Below are 17,620 nucleotides of genomic sequence, written 5' to 3' on the forward strand. Positions count from 1 at the left end.
GAAGGAATCAAGTCACCAGGAACACAGAAGGCGGCCTGCTGGGTTAAAGCACAGCACAGTTGACATCAGTAACAGTTTCTCCCAGTTTAGCGCTGGCCCAGAAGGCATGCATCCCGCCTCCCTGTCTCCTGATTTTCTCTGTCTTTCATAGTAATAAAGACAGGAGTCAGAGAACCTCCAATACCTGGTATTAAGACAGCCACAGTGTGGCGATCTCAGTGTAAAGCCACTGTTACTGTGAACTTGGTTGAATGTTGGTTTAGGGGTGCGTAAGGCAAAAGAAATGTGCGTGAAGGTGGGTAAAAGCTGTTGGAATTCTGAGCAACTTATTGCCAAACAGAAACATACTGAGTCATTATCCTTAACTATAAACAGCAACAGTGGTACAGACTGATAAACCACCAAGAAAGTTAAAGTCACATATAAAAGGAACTTATTTTAGTTCTTTTTCTCAAGTAACAGTAATTAAACTTATTGGACAGATAATTTGTACTATCATGGAAAATACAATGATGGGGAAAATACATGATGAGTGTTGGAAGAGATCTAGAAAAACCCTAGAGTACTTCTCAGTGGAAACGAGATGCATAATTAACATTTGCACTTGGATGACTAGCACTTGGAAAGTGTTAAGAGTAGAATTATTCAAAGTAAATATTGGCTCATGGTACTGAAGTAGTGACAAGGTCTAATGTCAGTGACAGACGAGCAACCAGATGGAGACATCAGGAAGTAACCAAATAACTTTCCCCCTCCCCTTTTCTCATGCAGAGTTAATATGCATATATTATCTTCTGGTAACATTTCACACTCCATGGTGAGGTAAAGACTGTCCACCTTTCTCAGGCTGAGAAGTACCCAAAATAGAATACGCTATTTCTCTACTACAGACTCAGAGTATTTTTCAAATATTCCCTCTAGAGAAGAGGCAATCTCTCCTACTTCACAGCTGCAGGAGGAGCTGTGAAGAGGAATGGAGATTCAAAGGCCATCACTTTGTCGATATCCAATACCCTTTTAACTGCTGTTTGAAGAAACTAAGCAAAGGGAGAAAACTAAACACATTAGATATTTATCTCAAGCTATATAAAGGCTATAAGGTTAACAACAAGGTAAAGATCTCAGCCATCCTGTTTTATTTCTGTCTTTTCTCTTAAATAGCTTTCTCAAAAGAATAAGTTGGCACTCCCTCTGTGTGTTAAAAAAAAAAAAAAAGACCTGACTATATCTGAAATTGATTGTCTGAAAAGTTCATCCTCTTCAAGCCTTGACCTCCACTTTTATCTGAGCAAATCTTACTAGCTAATTCAAATCTCCTTAAGTTATAGTCTCAGCCCCCCTCTCCCTTCCCTTTTAATAGACATTCATTTTCTCTAAAAAGAGAGTTCAGCTTTGCATTAATTTCCAGAAAAAACAAGTGACTAAAGCCATCAATATCTCCTCACAGGACATAAACTTATCCTTGCAGAGGTATCTTATGGTGCCTTCAGACATTAGGCCTGCTTCTGCTGACATTCTGTTTATTAATCACAAAGAACCCCAAACTCCTCCCCCTGCAATCTCGTAGAGGTGTAATTATTAAGCAACTTGCCAAAATCAATTTTTGTACCAATGCTATTCAATCTGCTGAACTCCCTATCGAAAGGAAAAAGGGCAGAACTTTCAAACTGAGTTTGAAACTCCTGTAACAATCAGGAGTTCTCAGGATTGGAAATAGAACCAAGGGACTTGTTTAAAAACTGGACCTGCATACACAAGGCTTCTTCCAGTTCCAAAGCCTCATCCTCTACATCCTCCTATCTCGGTGGCCTGTAGCAGACGCCCACAGCAATGATGTCCATGTCAGTCTGCCCACTAATCCTGACTCAAACTCCCAGCTGGCTCATCATCCATCCCCAGACAGAGCTCCATGCACTCCAGCTGCTTTCTCACATAAAGGGCAACTCCCCCTCCTCGTCTGTCCATCCTAAAGAACCCACTGCAGCACTCCAGTTGTGTCAGCTCTCCCACCGCGTCCTCTCTAGAGGAATCAGACCTCTAAGTCCTCCTCTTTGTTCCCCACGCTGCATGCAATAGTGTACAGCCACTTCAGAGAGGCACCCAGTCATGCTCAGTTCCCAGAAAAGGCACGAGAGCTTTCTGCACGATGCTGATCTGTTGGCATTTCCTTATGTATATGCATGTGCTTGAAGTAAGCCCCTTCCAGCTCTGCTGATTACACGGCTCCTCCTAATCGCATCACTCCACACTTTGCTCGCCAACTCACTGCCTCACTTGTTTGTTGGTCATCCTCTCCCTCCCCCTTATTGCACACTGCTTTATTACCAACATACAGTGTGGTTTGATACCTACAATTTAAAAAGAAAAAAGAAGCTGGAGCAACTAAACCCACTGTCACATTAAATGCGATTTCTAGAAACAATGAAATAAAAACCTGACTGCTCTGAAACAATCAATGGGGTCAGGGAATGAGCCTTTACTCTGAGGTGCCAGGGACTTTGGAAAGCCATGAGATGCTATTGGGAAAAACAGACCAGGAATAAACTGTCACACACCCATGCAAAGCTCTGTGGGAGAAAGCAGCAAGGAATGTCACATCACAGCCGTTCCTCCTCACAACGCACCACTGATGCAGTACGAGCCATCATTCCTGCACCATGATCAGTGTTGTATGGGTTCCAGTGAAGCGTTCATTGTGAGCATTTTTCATACTTACCTAAGTTCTAACTTAAATATTTCCACGGGGAAGACACTAGTCAAATCTTTGATTCTTGTACCTGTTTGGTGGAATGCTAATGACTTTGTGACATCACCACCAGCACCACGTTGTAAGAAGCTACTGCACTATGTGCATTCAAATAACCACACTGCTACCCCAATGACGCAATGCCAGCACAGATGTGTACTTTCGTAAAAAACAAATGTCTGCCATGTTGATGAGCTCCTGCAGAGGGAGCCTCAGCCCTGCGTCTCCTCTTGTTCTTGGTTCTCCCACTGCACAACACAGCACAGCATCCCAGCTTCTCTCTCAATCCCATGTGCCAGAGAGGAATCTAAAGGGAAGTTGTGGTACTGTGCTGGGATCAAGCGTGCTGCTTGGGTTCCAGAAAAGGCAGAACTTGCAGGGTTGGGGGCAGTGGGGGAGAAAAACGTACCTCTAAAGCCTCAATCTTTTGAGCCAAAATATGACCATTTCTATTTTCAAATTCTGTATTTTCTAGTGTGAACTGTCTCAGAAGAACTAAAACCATCAGCTAACCCTTACAACTTGTGTCACAACTAATACCAAATCAGAACTAAACAGAAAAATACACATTTGATTCTGTTGTCATAGCAGTCTTCCTGCTCTAAGCTTTGTGGTGTTTTTACCTGTCCTTAGCAAGACAGGGATTGGTCCGAAGTCTTGGTACTTTTTTGGGGGGGGGGGGGGGGCCGACACCTAGCTTCTGTTTGGTGACAATACGTAGTAGTCACATTAGGAAAGGATCAAAGTCTGGACATTACAAACACAACAACTATTTGGCATATTCAGTGCTCCAGATTGTCTTGGGTAAAACTCCTCAGTCTCTGTGACAGCAACCTGGCCACAAGCAGTTCTCTACTGCTAGGAGAGAGGGCAAAAGCAGAAGAAAGATAAGACTGAAGTAATAGCTGACTGTGAGAAAGATAAGACAAAAAGTAGGAAGTGCTAAACAACAGTGAAAGATTTGCAGTTGCTACTCGGAAAACCCACAGAGACACATCTACTCAAGAAGATTAGCAGACCAAACTGTGAAGAAAGAGGCTGTGAAAGAAACTCATAAACCTGGACACAAGGAAATGCCTAAACAGTACCCTGAACAAGAAATCAAGCTTCTTCCAGCCAAGAAATGAGAATTAGCTTTTACAGGGTCACAGCATGTTAGAATGGGATGCAGGCTGACTGTCAAAACAAGGCAGTGTTATAAAATGGTCTTGTTGATCAAGATTCAATAAAACACTTTCACTTTTTAAAACAGTGCTATATCACCATGAGGTTAACATGTTCTATCACAGTCTGCAGAACACAGTTTCACTTCATCCTCAGTTCAGATACATGGCTTACAGCAGTCTGCAAGTTCCAGAAGGCACTAACTCATTTTTCTTAAGAAAGCAATTTTTAAGACAAAGCATTGCTTCTGTGGCAATGTAAATCTCTGCGGGCACTACTATGATATTAAATATATGTGTGTGTCTGAGCAACACACAATTTCATGAACTTGAGAAATAGCATGCGGACAGTTTGCCAGAGACTCATGCAGTTGTTGGCTGCATTCATCTAACTAAAAGAAAAAATTAGTTTAAGAATACAACTAGAGGAGTTACTAGCCTGTCATATGCTGCTATCATGAAGTTGAGGAGGAGGCTGATGGATTGCTCTACACTGATTTGGTGAGTAGAAGGAAGGCGTTTGTTTAGCTGGTAGTAGATGGATGAAATGATTGTTTCTAGTCGAGACACGTTGATCTCTGTGTTATGATCCAAAGTGTTAAGGCCATTATCTCGGAAGGCTTCAATCATATTCCAGATATCAACAAGGTGAACTAAAAATAAAGGAAAAAAAATTAACTTCTATTCTGTAATGCATGCAAGCTTACTTTTATGGTACTGTTTCCGAATACTATGTTAGTTTTTATTTTGGAATGAACAGTTACTTATCTGTATTCAAAGTGAGAGACAGACTCTTGATATTCATACTCATAGTTTGTGTCAGCTAGTTTAAAATAACAGAGCAGTGCCCAGACATTTTGCATGCCTTTCATTCCACCCTTCAACATCTGGGTGCTCTGGCAGAAAAAGTTGATAAAGGGGAAAAGCGATCTTCCATCATCATGCAGTGCATATTAGCAGAGTTAGATATTTTCATTTGAGAAAGACATCAGCCATATTCTAAATCCACTACAAATTGGTAACAATAATTTTGAACATCTTCATGCTGACTAGTAGTTGAGTATTGAAGGAGGAACTTGATGTTCCAGTTAAACCATGACTGTTTCCAGTTGATCCAGTTGCCAAGTCCAGAGCATAATTTGTAAACATAGGTCTAGTACTCCAAAGCGTTTCCCTAAATTACCCTGCCATATCTTAGTGCATATCTAAGAAGTGTTAACAATGTAAAGTTTTCCAAAAACCACAGTAAGTGATCTTCAGAACCACATTAAATAATATTTTAAAATGTTCCAAAGCTTGAAAGGTATGCATGATAGTGGGAGAAGACATCTAAGGATCAACAGTAATCCATCAGTCCAAACTGAACATGATCCAACAGTTAAAGGATGGACTTATTTGCTAACTTCACAAACTTTGTCATCTTCCTTAACTTATAAAAAAGGGTCTGAAGGAAGAGTGTGATCTTTAACATTTCTTACCTAAAACTTGTCTTTATATTTCTCACATAAAAACCACACAACAATAAAAGCCAAGCTACCTAGTCACACCAAGCATATGCCCCTGGATCACCCTGTGGTCCAGACAAAGATCATAAATGCACAGCCTCATCTATACATACACAGGTATAAAGGTTACCCAAGGCATATGCATGGCATCAGTGAATTGGGCCCAAAGCGTGCAATGTACTATAATTAGCATTTCTTAATACCTCTCTGCTGATTAAGAGAGATTTTTAATTCAAAAGCATGAATTACAGACAAGAACTAACACTTTTGCACAGGAATGAAAAGTTGTAAGCCATCCATCAAACTAAAGGCACTGCGGGTACTGCCACAACAGCCCTAAGATACTCACACATCCCAGGGTCAGCTGTGCTACAGAGGAGCTACGATTTGCAGCGTGCAGTTGCACGTGTTCTCTACAGGACTCCTTAGCTGTTCTCCTGTCTTCTTCCACACCAGACACACACCAACTCCACTTCACTGGGAGGAGGGACCTATTCCTGTGTATGTTAGTCTGTTCTGCTTTTTGCTTTGTCCAATTCAACACTGGTAGCAGAACGCAAAGTAGTATCACCTATTCACCCTTGGATTAATCTTTGCTTTGGTGAGCTATCCAAGGTCAAAGGATCATGGAAGAGAATAAGAAAACTTACACTGACTAGTATGGTATGAACTTAAAGAATTCTTTACGGTTGCTACAGTTTACATATGCCACTACGATCAGATTCAGACTTTCATGCTAGTGACTGTATAATGCATCACCAAACTCATACCTGCGCCTGTCAGGTGGTTTGCAGTACACCATGATGGAACAGGAGCTCAAACAGCTTGAGACTGCCTGCATCCAACACTTAGGGCAACTGAAACACATTAGGCTGGCCCGTATATTTTTAATGTTTCAAAAATTTAAGAATAAACCTGAAGATATTATAGAGTACTGGACAAAGATTGCTGCCTCATTTTAATTATATATTTAATCTCTGTTTAGTTTAAGTAACAACTATCATTGTCTGACAAAATGTTTGCTTACTCTTGCTATACTTAATATTCACATGGGTAGACTATTTTAAACAATCATGCATGAGAAATTTTTGAAGATAAAGAGTAATTATAACTTACGATTACATCTTTTTTGTACAAACCGCAGTTTACAGGCTGTTCGATACGTTGAAAGTCTGATGACATCAAAATTCTGTGCTCCTATGAATAAAAAAAAGTTTGTGTTTTTCTTTCCTCTATAACATTCAGCTTATCTGAGAGAATTACTTCAAAAATGGTATGAGTGTTTCTTCACATACATCATCTTTGTCATATGAACATGACAAAGATTTTCATTAGGTATCTCATGGTAAAGTGATTTTCAGCAGTATATTATAAACTGACCTAAGTTTGAGACTGATACAAGTACCTTAAAAGAGAGCAAGAATTAAGTGGTGAGTAAGGAAGAGGATCACACTGATGTTGGAAGACATGTACACGAAAGATAAGAGACAAAGAAAAGGGGTGGTTGGTACTCCTACCACCACCTGCATTGCAGCCCCATCAGGAGCATGCTTTTGGTCAGCCAAAGAGATCTAGATCAGGCAAGAAGCAGAAGAAAAAGCATAGAAGAAAAAAAAAAAAAAAAAAAATCTTATCTCCACCAACAACCTCCCACTTCAAGATGTGTAAGTGTTACACCTTCAAACAATACCACATCATGAAAGATTTGAATGCTATTATCTATCACCAGTCTGTACCACACCTACCAGTTCCAGCAATTACTCTGAACATTACAAACTTGAGCAATTTCAGAAAGTTGTGTTAACTCTCTGCCAAACAGACCTGTGTACCTCCTACATTGATCAAATGAGATGATAAATGATACCGGTTTAAAGTCCGGTATTGATCATTTTAATTTGGAAGCAGCCAACAAGTCAAGTCTTGAAAATCCCATTAATCATAAACCAAAATGCCTTTTAAATGGCTCACATTTCAACAGCATTAGCAGCTATGTCCTATAATCAATATAGTTCTAAGGTGTAGTCTGAAACAATCCAGTTGCACATGGGCAATGGCATGGATGCACATGGCTCCTGCGTCTCTTGTATTCTCACGGGAGTGCATAAAAGCAGAATCTGCTGCAGTCTTTCATATTTCTCTCAAAAGCCAGGGCCTAGATGAATAGAGAACTGAGAAATGGGGATAACTGTGACTTAAAGAACCTATACTTCTAAAAGGTACTTAAAAACAAAAACCCAAACCCACATCCTCCCGAGAAGGTATCTGATTGCTGTATCAGGGAGTCTTGCTCAAAGGTGGTAACTTATTCCCTCCTACATTCTGAATTCAGAAACCAACTTGCAAATACCTCATTTGAATTACCTTTGTGTATGCACCCACTGACTCAGAGTTGCATATTTAAGAAAGTATTCCTGTCTTTTAGAGATTTCATTACAATTTCACAAACACAATGCCAAAGCATCTGCACACATGCCAAAGCATCTGCTTGTTCTTAGAGACCTATGCACTGTGTCTTGAAAGTGACATAAAAGAATTACTTCTCTTCATCACTGATGTAGAACATGAGGTGAAAAGCCTCTCGTAAGATCAGTGACAAGGCTGACCTCCAAGGCTCCCCATGATGGCTTACCTAAGAGTGGCACTAGACTAGCCAACATCTGAAGAGCGTTCTGCTTGATGGTATAGTGCAATAAACTTAGGTGGATTATTTCACAGTATCATCTTTAGAAAACGAGTCTCTGATATATTTCAGGAAAGTACTTGGCCAGGTAATGTAAGCTGGAGTATTCAGATCCAAGGCTACGACAAAATAGCTCATTTTGTATTTTCTATGCAATATTCTTTCAAAACTCTCAGTTAGGGTATATACTTCTATCTTTCAAACCACAGTAAACATTTCTACAGACTGTGAGTCTTCACAAAACGTTTTGCCTATATAAAACATATAAATCTATATAAAATATAGATGTATGTATATTTGTATATATAAAAAAAGATCATTTAACAGCTACATGCAAAAACTACAACAAAAAGTCATCCATTTTCTGTTCTTGTCTTCCTGTGTCACATTACCACAAAAGCTTCAACAAGGTCATTCTTCTAAACTATCTGAAGATAAAATGGGATGTGTTTTCAAGACAGGCTATACAGCTCAGAATCACAGAATAGTTGAGGCTGGAAGGGACTGCTGGAGATCACCTAGTCCAACCTCCCTGCTCTAGCAGGGTCAGCTACAACAATTTGCCCAACACTGCATTCAGTCGAGTTTTGAATATCTGCAACGATGGAGACTCCACAACTTCGCTCAGCAACCTCTCCCAGTGCTCAACCACCCTCACAGTAAAAATGTTTGGTTTTATTTTTTTGTTTCCCCCCCTCACATTCAGACAGAATTTGCTGTGTTTCAGCTTGTGCCCATTGCCCTGTATCCTGCCACTGGGCTGAGAAAAATCTGGCTCCATCTTCTTTATATCCTTCCATAAGATAAGCTTCATATGTATTCTGTGGTTCAGAGAAATTAGAATAGCTTGCACAGAATTCTTGCCTGTCAGACAGCTCCGTAAGTACTACAAAACCAACAAACGCATCCTGGGGTAGCATGCCCAGTATGGATGAATGCCCAGGTCTACTCTTGTCTCACACAAGCAATTATCTAAACACTTCAGCAAATTTGTATGTTGACCAACAATAAATGGTCACCAAAAGCATCAATTTTACACATCGCACATGTACACTGTGTATGAAGCTCACCTAGAAAGGAAAACATTTATGGGTTCACTTTACAGTGAAATATTCCACCACAGGACAGGTGAAGCTTGAAAACCTTAGATTTCTCATACTGATATGCTAAAAAGCCTTACAGAGAAAGGCAATTTGGAATGTCTATACACCAGCACTTTCACTGATAATGAACAGCAAGAACCACAGCTGCAAAAACAGACACCTTGTATAAAGATAATTGGAAGACTTCTGAATATTTTTAGCCATTTAGCCAAAGCTAAAAACTAGCAAGTCCATTTCTGTACGAAACGATCACAGGATGACTACACCACTTCAAAGTGATGAGACAAATATAATACTCTGAGGCACCAGTCAAAGCATCTCTAGTGGAGAAGTCCTATTGTCATTTTAAAAGGTTCTAATGAGATTTCATCCAGGATATCAGGCACAGTTCAGTCACCTTTGCCCAAGTAAAACTGAACAGAGGCAGAGAAGAACAGAAGATGAGGTGTACAGCAGGGAGGCTACAGGAGTTAGCTTGTGCCATATGCTGAACAAGCCAAAAAGGGACACAACTATAAACTCAAACACAAAGCAAGCTGGGAAGATGGGGAGAAAAGCTATCCAAGACCAGTCTCACATGAGAGGAAGCAGATATAAATTAGCCAGGAATGAAACTGTTCCTGACATTAAGACATTTACAATCACAATAAGAATGTTACTCTGGAATTCCTTCAACAAAACAGCATGATTATACTATTGTTTTAAGGCAGACCTTCATCAGCCTATAATTGGAATTATAGGACATGCTTGCCTAACCTAGGAATTTCATTCAGTCCTGTGTTCCTGTAGAAAAGTAAAATAACATGATGTCATGCAGACATAGAGTCTTTTACTTCTAACTGCACATATCTTTTTAAAAGGCTATGTCTCATTCCTTTAAATTATATTATCTCTGGACAGACATTTGATTTCTAGTAACAATTACAGCCTCTCTTTCAGAGAATGGTCCTGTATAAAAAACAACCCCTGAAAGCCCTCAAATGGTTTCTCTTCTGAGTCACACTAGCACTGTAGTGCAACTTTTGTTTTGGGTTTTTGGTTTTGGTTTTTTTTTTTTTTTTGTAAGGTAAAAGGTGATCGGTCTGTTGTCATTATTTATTTTAATAGTTGTCCACAAACTTTAGATATTGCCATATATGAGAAACGTGAATGTTCCTTAAAAAAGGAGCTTCACAAAACCTAGAAATGAATGACCTTTTAGGCAGTTGTGACCCACCTCTTGTATTCTTCTCCTGACCAGCACCCAGGAGCACCCAGGATACTTTTCAGTAGATGAGGTAATGGTCTCGTGGAAACAAGATGTAAATGATCTGGTAAAACTATCAAAGCAAAGTTCTCAGTAAAGAATAAGTGACATTATGTCTTCGAGTTTCTTACTTACTCATTTCCATGAACAGCTGTCTCTTCTCTGCCATTGTCCTCCTCCTCTTCCCACTCTCCTCAATCATTCTGAAGACAAAAATGGCAAACACTGTTTGTGCTAGAATTTCTGTTACAAGAGCAACTTACTGTGAACAACATTATGTTATACCTCAATTGAAACAGTTTGATTATATTTGGTAAATGAAAAGACCAGTAGAAGGACAAACATCTCTTCATAAGGATCGTCTTCCATAACAGAAAGATACACTTTAGACTTGTTAATGCCTTTTAAAGTGGTGCACAGCACAGGAAACATTAATTCTAAACCTTTTAGTTGCTAATCTTAAGTTTGCAGAACTCAGAGCTGCATACATATACACAGCAATATCATGTAAAGAATTGCTTTCTGTTCAAAGAGATTTTGTTTGCAAAATACAAAGCAAGCAAGACCTCTCCGTGAGCAGTTGAGCCAATGAAGTGCAGAGCCCTATGGATCTGCATGTTAGAGACTTTGGTGTTCAAAAAGAGAAAGCTTATTACATTCCTTTCCCTGGCTGACAGAGATTAATAATACTTCTCTTCCCTGCTTAGGGTTTTTGTAAGGATGTTGGGTTTGGGGGTGAAACTTTGAAACCTGATGCCTGGGGTCAAATCATATTTGTCAGGGAAGTAAAGACCTTAAATGTAATTAAGATGGAAAGAAAAGCAACCCATGCAGTTTGGACACACACGCCTCCCTTTCTTAGGAAAACAGATTAAAGAAGTGACAGCAACATAGTGGAAGTTATACCCAAGGTAAGGGAGCGTAGGGACAATTTAGTACTTCTTATGGATTACTTCACTATGTAGTCCTAAAAGACAGATGCTAAATTTCAGTCAACTCCAGCAGAAAAAAAAAAGCAACTTAATTCAGTATCAGTGTAAAATTTCACTTAAAATTACTATATTACATTGTTCTTTTGTTACCAGGTTCACAACTCATTAAATATGTTTTTAAAATGTCTAAAAAAAAAAAAAGGCAGCAAAAATACAAAACAATTATTCTACAATTACACCAGGATCTAACTCTAAGGGAGTTAGTCAGCTCACCCTCATGCAACATGGCAGGACAGATTTCATTAGGCTTAAATGTCAACCAAGGAAAAGAAAGTCATGTCTTGGCACTTAATATACACTCTCTGATTAACAGTTTCCCTCAGCAGTTGTCCATTGCCTGTTAATTATTCTCTAGTGAAGATCTCACAGCACATTCATCTTGAAAGCCACCAAAACCTTTTTTCTTCACTGTTCATAAAAGGAAAATAAGCGTATGGTGGTATTAAGGAATCTGCAGATATACTTTATTTGCTTATTTTTTCCTACTTCAGAAAACCATAGACTCGGAACCAACATGCTTCTGTATTTTATTTTTTTTTAAAGGAAAAACCTCAATGGCATTTTTTGCAGATATGTAAAAGTTTCTTTTTTTCAGCTTCCTAAAATAAGTTAATTTATTAATTTAAATAAATTCATTTATTAATTTAAATAAATATACACAAACGGAGTGACTTATCTTCTCAGCCAAGGTTCTTCACAATGCATTATCTCAAGCTGTACTTCAGCGTAGACTGAAGCAGGTGTTCAGAGAGCTGGGCACTGGGAAACTTTGCCTGTGCAATTCATTTGGTTCACCCACAAGTTCCAGCTATCCTCATACGCTGCCCCAAGGTTAGGAGTTTTTGGAACTACTATTCTCTTTATTTCCTCATCACATAAAACATGTACGTTATCTTGAAGAATGCCAGTTACTGTACCAGCAATTAGCTTTATTTCAAGTGCTAGCACCTCTCTAAATTCCACAACAGATGGACTCCAAGATTACTTGTTTGATCTTTTAAATTGTTTTTAGTAGAGACTATTTTATCAAGACATAAGGGACAATACCACTTGAATCTCCTGTAACATCAAAAAAATATTCATGATAATATTAGATCTTCTTGTCCTTGGGCTTTGGGTGCATGTGTCCCTCATTCCACCTTCTTAAGCCCCTGCTTCCAAGCCAATCTCATTTTTCTGCAAAGCTGGAACCAGTCCCTGGGAAACTTGCCTCGCATCAGAGCCGCAAGATAAAGTGATACTAGAGATACCGTACCTGTCATTTCTCCTAGCGATTACCTACCGAAGCCCATGGATTCCAGCTAAACCCACGAGAGAGGCCTCCTACCGTGCTTTCACAGAAGGCAGACATTGCTACCAACCAGCAAGAAAAAGCATACGGCAACGCCAGACGGTCCCATTCACCACCACTACTGGAGAGGCTGTGCAAGTAGCACAACCGCGGCTGAGGAAAGGACTAAAGGCAGAGACGAAGCAGGGTATGAGACTAATACTGTATATTAAGGGCTGCAATTAATTTTGCTGCTCTCTGGTAACACGTACGTTTAAAGTCATGATACTACCATGACATCAATCTCTTTCCCTACAGACACTTTACTGCCTTGCAAGTGTCAGGATTTGAATCTTTTAAGAGGTCATTCAAGCTGCATGGACCACGGTGATAGAACACTACCATACATAATTCATAGCTAAATAGGTTCGACTGACCAAGATACACACTTTTAAAATTTTAAAGGAGCTAGCATTACCCTTAATGTTCTCTGCAAAGCAAATGAGTGAATTATCTGTTCAGCAATGTCCTTGAAATGAGATCTGCGTAAGTAAACTGGTCTCTCCATGATTATGAGGTGCTGCAGGGACACATCAACAAAGCCTGATCAACCCATAGCTCAGGAATTATCTTCTACAGATTTTTCAGGTACGGTCTCAGGAAAGTCATGTCCTAAGGAATGCTACCTCAGGCCCTCCTCCAAGTCTCTTGCCTTTCTTGAAGGGAGCAAAAGATTTGAAATTTTCATTAGATGAACAGCTCAACAATCCTGTACCTGCTGCCCCCCCCCCCCCAAAAAAAAATCAAATGTTACTATCTAGATTCACAAGCTCTCCTTGCTGATTCTTTCCTGCTATTATCTGTGAGGGGGCAAACATCTAGGAAATGATCTTTCTGGGCCAGAGAGTTACACATTCTAAAAACAAATAGAGCGGAGAAAGAAGAGACAAGCCGGCAGGTATTTGGAAAAGTTGTGGAAATTACATTAGTCATATAAGATCTATTAGAATAACTGACAAACCTGTTTTAAGAGCCTAAATCAGATACAGAAGGATCCCTTACTGACAAAGCTGGGAAGGAGAAAGTTGGAAAGTCTATATTCACCTTTGCACTTCAAACCTATCTCAAGGTCAAAACAGGAATGAACTAAAACCAGAGTAACTGCAATTATGCTAAGGATGCAAATTACAGTGCTCAACATCAGAAAACAAGAAAGGTAAACTGCAGTTTGTTCTGCACTGTTTTTTGGTCTGGTTGGTTTTGTTTGTTTGAAGGGGGTGGGGGTGTTTGGTTTTTTTTTTGGTGGGATTTTTTTGGTGGTTTTATTTTCGTTTGGCTGGTTGTGCATTGTGGTGCGTTTTTTTGTTTGGTGGGGGTTTTTTTTGTTTGTTTGTTTTTTTAACATTTGTGGCACAATGCATGAGAAAAGTGCCAAGAAACATGCATGAATTGAAATGACAAGGCAGAAAAAAATTCTCAAGATGGATGCTCACCTTACAATGGACATATGTGGAGAAATAACGCTCAAATATATTTATGTACCAACAGAGGACAATGTAAATGCATTGGGGATTCTGCAGTATCACACTACATATTTAAACAGGTACTTATGAGGGGTTTTTTCATCCAGTTTTGTCCTTCACATTTTGTGATGAGCTGCTTGTAAACACTTGGTATCTATTTCATCATTCTTCAAACCCCCAAAAGATCAGCAATGCTTGGGATAAGCGGTATACATAGACCAACGCCCATCTTAGAGAACAGTACTGTATTTTTGTGCTCTTTAGCATATGCTACCATTTTAGAATGTGCTAACTATACAGCATACACTATATGATCCCTCTATGCTGAAGAAGTCCCAGGTCCATGCCTGCAGTAACCAGGCACTATATTGCAACAAAAAGGACAGCAGCAACATGCATCTAAAACTGTCAATACTTTACACCGTCAACAGACAAAAGTTCTTCTACATTCACAAAACATCAGCTTTGGACCTGAATATTTCTGTAACAGTGACCCAGACCTAGTTTGTTGCACTTGAGTCATAAAAAGAACTCAGATGAAATGCTGAAGAGGGATTTAGAAGAAGAAACATGCTTGGTCATGCTTAAAAGCCTTAATTATTTTATTGCAGAGTTCTACTAAAAGAATAACAGCATGCTACTGGGCCAAATCCAGCTTGCCAACGCAGCACCACATCTCCAAAAGGAACCCAAAGCAGATCTGCAAGGAAGAATACAAGAATAGGGCAAGCATACAGAAAAACTTCCCAAGAACTTCGTTTCAAGTTCCCAAAGTTTGCAGTGCCACGACTTCCCAAGCCAAAGTGATTCTCTGTCTTTAGTAACCATCAACAGCCCTTTTCGCCACAAGCCTGTGTGTTTGTCCCTTTACTGCCCATAATCTCCACAACGTTCATGATTTTATAGCTCTCCAACACATCTCCTCCCCAGCTGCCTCTCCTCCACACTGAGGCATCTCAGCTTATTTTGTCATTCCTTGTACCAAATACACTTTGTGCTCCTATGAGTCCAAATCAGCACATGCATATGAAGAAAGCTGAGCAGCCAAGGAAAGGTCAAACAAAGAGGGGTGACTAAAGCAATTAATGCGCATGTTACTAGGAAAAGCCTAGGATGGAAAACCACAACAGGCTGAACAAGGAGGTGAGAAGTAAAGATGAACAGGGGATCATGGCTTTGCACAGGAATGACTGGAATGGCCATGAGCAGCAATACAGAACACACAGAACGTTATTTGACTTGGACAAACTGAAAGATGAGAGGTAAGGATCAAAATTGCTACAGACAGCAGAAAAAAAACCTCCAGCTTTTCCAAAATAAAATAACTGTGAATTTAAGTTTTCCTCTATCCATGAAATAGAGTAATAAAATGCATTTCATTTTCCTGTAGCTTTCGGTACATGTAGCTGTATGCTACCTGAAGGTGCAAATGCCTACAAACATTAGAACTTGCAGACGAAGAATGCATGCAGGAGTCATTATGTATTCAGAAGAGGAAATTAGGAGGGAGTTTTAACATAAAACTACCCTAAGTATTAATCAGACTTTTATAAAAACAACAGTAAACACTGTACATGTGTTTGAAGGGAAATGGCCAAGACTGAAAGGGAAATGTTAAATCCTAACTTCAGTGTTTCTTTAAGCGTGGTCTTAAACTGCATACACAAATACCAAAAATGCCAGACAGCTTTCTGTGGTTTTGGCCATAGTACAAAATGCCCGACCTCCATCCAGTCAGACTTTCTAATGCTAGACAGTACAATTGTTTTCTGTGGACTAGGCCTAATGATTTCTTACTTCTTCCCTTATGCTTCCTGCCATATACCCTTTGAGCACCTCAAAGGTAAAGTTCATCGAAAGAGCCTATGCATTAAGATACCAGGACTTGGGATTAGTAGTGTTTAATTAAAGAATCCACTTTCTTCCTTCCCCCACTCTAAATCGCCACTGAACCTCAGAATAATTACACAGAAAAGCAAGGTTCCCTAAAAGGTCCTTGCAGCAACAAAAAGCCTCACTTGCCAGCAGAGATACTTCAACTTCTTGGAAGCCAGGCACTTTGAGATCCAGACAATACTTCTTGCTATTTGTATAAAGCTAGAAATCAAAACCTCTGAATTTCACAAAAAACTCTATATTTCTAATTAGGTTCAGAGATGTTATGCTTTAATTATTCCGAAAAGCCTGGATTTTGCTTTAAAGGCCAGGGTTAAAATTGTAGTACCGAGTTCTGTCTTCTCCATGGTTCTTCTGTATGACAAGAAACCTGTAAAATTCCATTCTGCACTCTTGGAAATTTGCAGGGGTGTGGTTTCTGTTTGTTTATTTTAAATAGAAACATAAGAATGAGCACACTGTGTCAAACCAAAAGTATGGTTCCTCATCATCTTTCTGCTTCTTTTAGACTCATGACTGGTTAGTTCCATTTTATGCTTCCTCCTGCCTCCACCCATTTCTGTATCGGACAAGACACAAACAATCCTCAGACATCATCTCTTTTCTAGGCAGAATCATCTGGAGACTAGCTGTTTCTCGCATAGAAATCACTCAGACTTATGATTGATCTTTATCATCTTCTACCATCCCTTTTCTTATTCCACCATCTGCTTTCAGAGATGAAGGAGAAACAGAACAGAGTATTCAATAGGTAGGCACACCACTGCTTTATACAGCAGGAATAACAACATTGTCTTCTTTTTTAAAAGGCTCTTAATATTCTTAATAGAACATTAAGAATATTTTTAAGAACATTTATTAAGCTTTTTTTTTTTTTTTTGGACCATGACTGAGCATTGGTCTGAAGCTTTCACAGAACTATACTAAAGCATCAGGATACTAACCCTGAGGGACAGTTCAGAGCCTAGGAGTGGGCACATAAACCTAGGACTGCCTGTTTATCCTCTCCCCTCTCTCACCCCTTTATTTGCATAACTTCACATGCCTCTACAGTGGACAATAAAAGAGGAGATGAAAGTCAATCGCTAACAGAGTCCTTCTAAACATCTTAATAATTGGCTTGCATTTTTAATGTGATTTCCTTTGGCAGACACCTCACTGTTCACCCTCTGGTCAGTTATCATTCGTGATTGTCACTGTCATAAACAACAGTGTACAACAGTGTAACCTGGGGATGGTGCCTACAAGGAATTAATCTCTGACTCTTTAGCTATATTTGCCTTCTACCCCAAAACATAACCTTGCTCTTAGAGTAGAAAGGTATGTTTTTCTTACCTCTAGCCTATACCGAGGCATTCTTAGCAGTAAGATGTGTTCATCTGTTTTTGTTTTGCTTCCCATTTCCCCACTCCAGTGTTTTTCAAATTAGAAATCTATATAGTGTGATACAAAACAAACCTGTTTTCTCTCTTGCTGCTAAAAAGACATAGAAGTCA

At 39.4% G+C, this 17,620-nt stretch overlaps 1 protein-coding gene across 8 annotated transcripts in view; it reads right to left on the reverse strand.

The window, feature by feature from the left end:
• DTNB (dystrobrevin beta) overlaps window positions 1-17,620 on the reverse strand; it is a 214,487-nt gene that overhangs the window by 186,480 nt on the left and 10,387 nt on the right. For 7 of the 8 annotated variants that reach the window (XR_008238481.1, XM_052809547.1, XM_052809548.1 and 4 more), the window contains exons 3-5: window positions 10,579-10,646; window positions 6,531-6,611; window positions 4,349-4,562 (exon numbers count right to left, since the gene is read on the reverse strand). Coding sequence is in view for 6 of the 8 variants with exons in the window: in XM_052809547.1 (XP_052665507.1) it covers window positions 4,349-4,562; window positions 6,531-6,611; window positions 10,579-10,645 (362 nt within the window). In the remaining 2 variants the exon portion in view is untranslated. Of the gene's footprint in view, window positions 1-4,348; window positions 4,563-6,530; window positions 6,612-10,578; window positions 10,647-17,620 lie in introns of those variants that run through there. The other variant, XM_052809552.1, reaches the window with a different exon arrangement.

This window comes from Harpia harpyja, chromosome 15 (genome assembly GCF_026419915.1).
Source record: "Harpia harpyja isolate bHarHar1 chromosome 15, bHarHar1 primary haplotype, whole genome shotgun sequence".
In the NCBI taxonomy this organism is placed as follows: Eukaryota; Metazoa; Chordata; class Aves; order Accipitriformes; family Accipitridae; genus Harpia; species Harpia harpyja.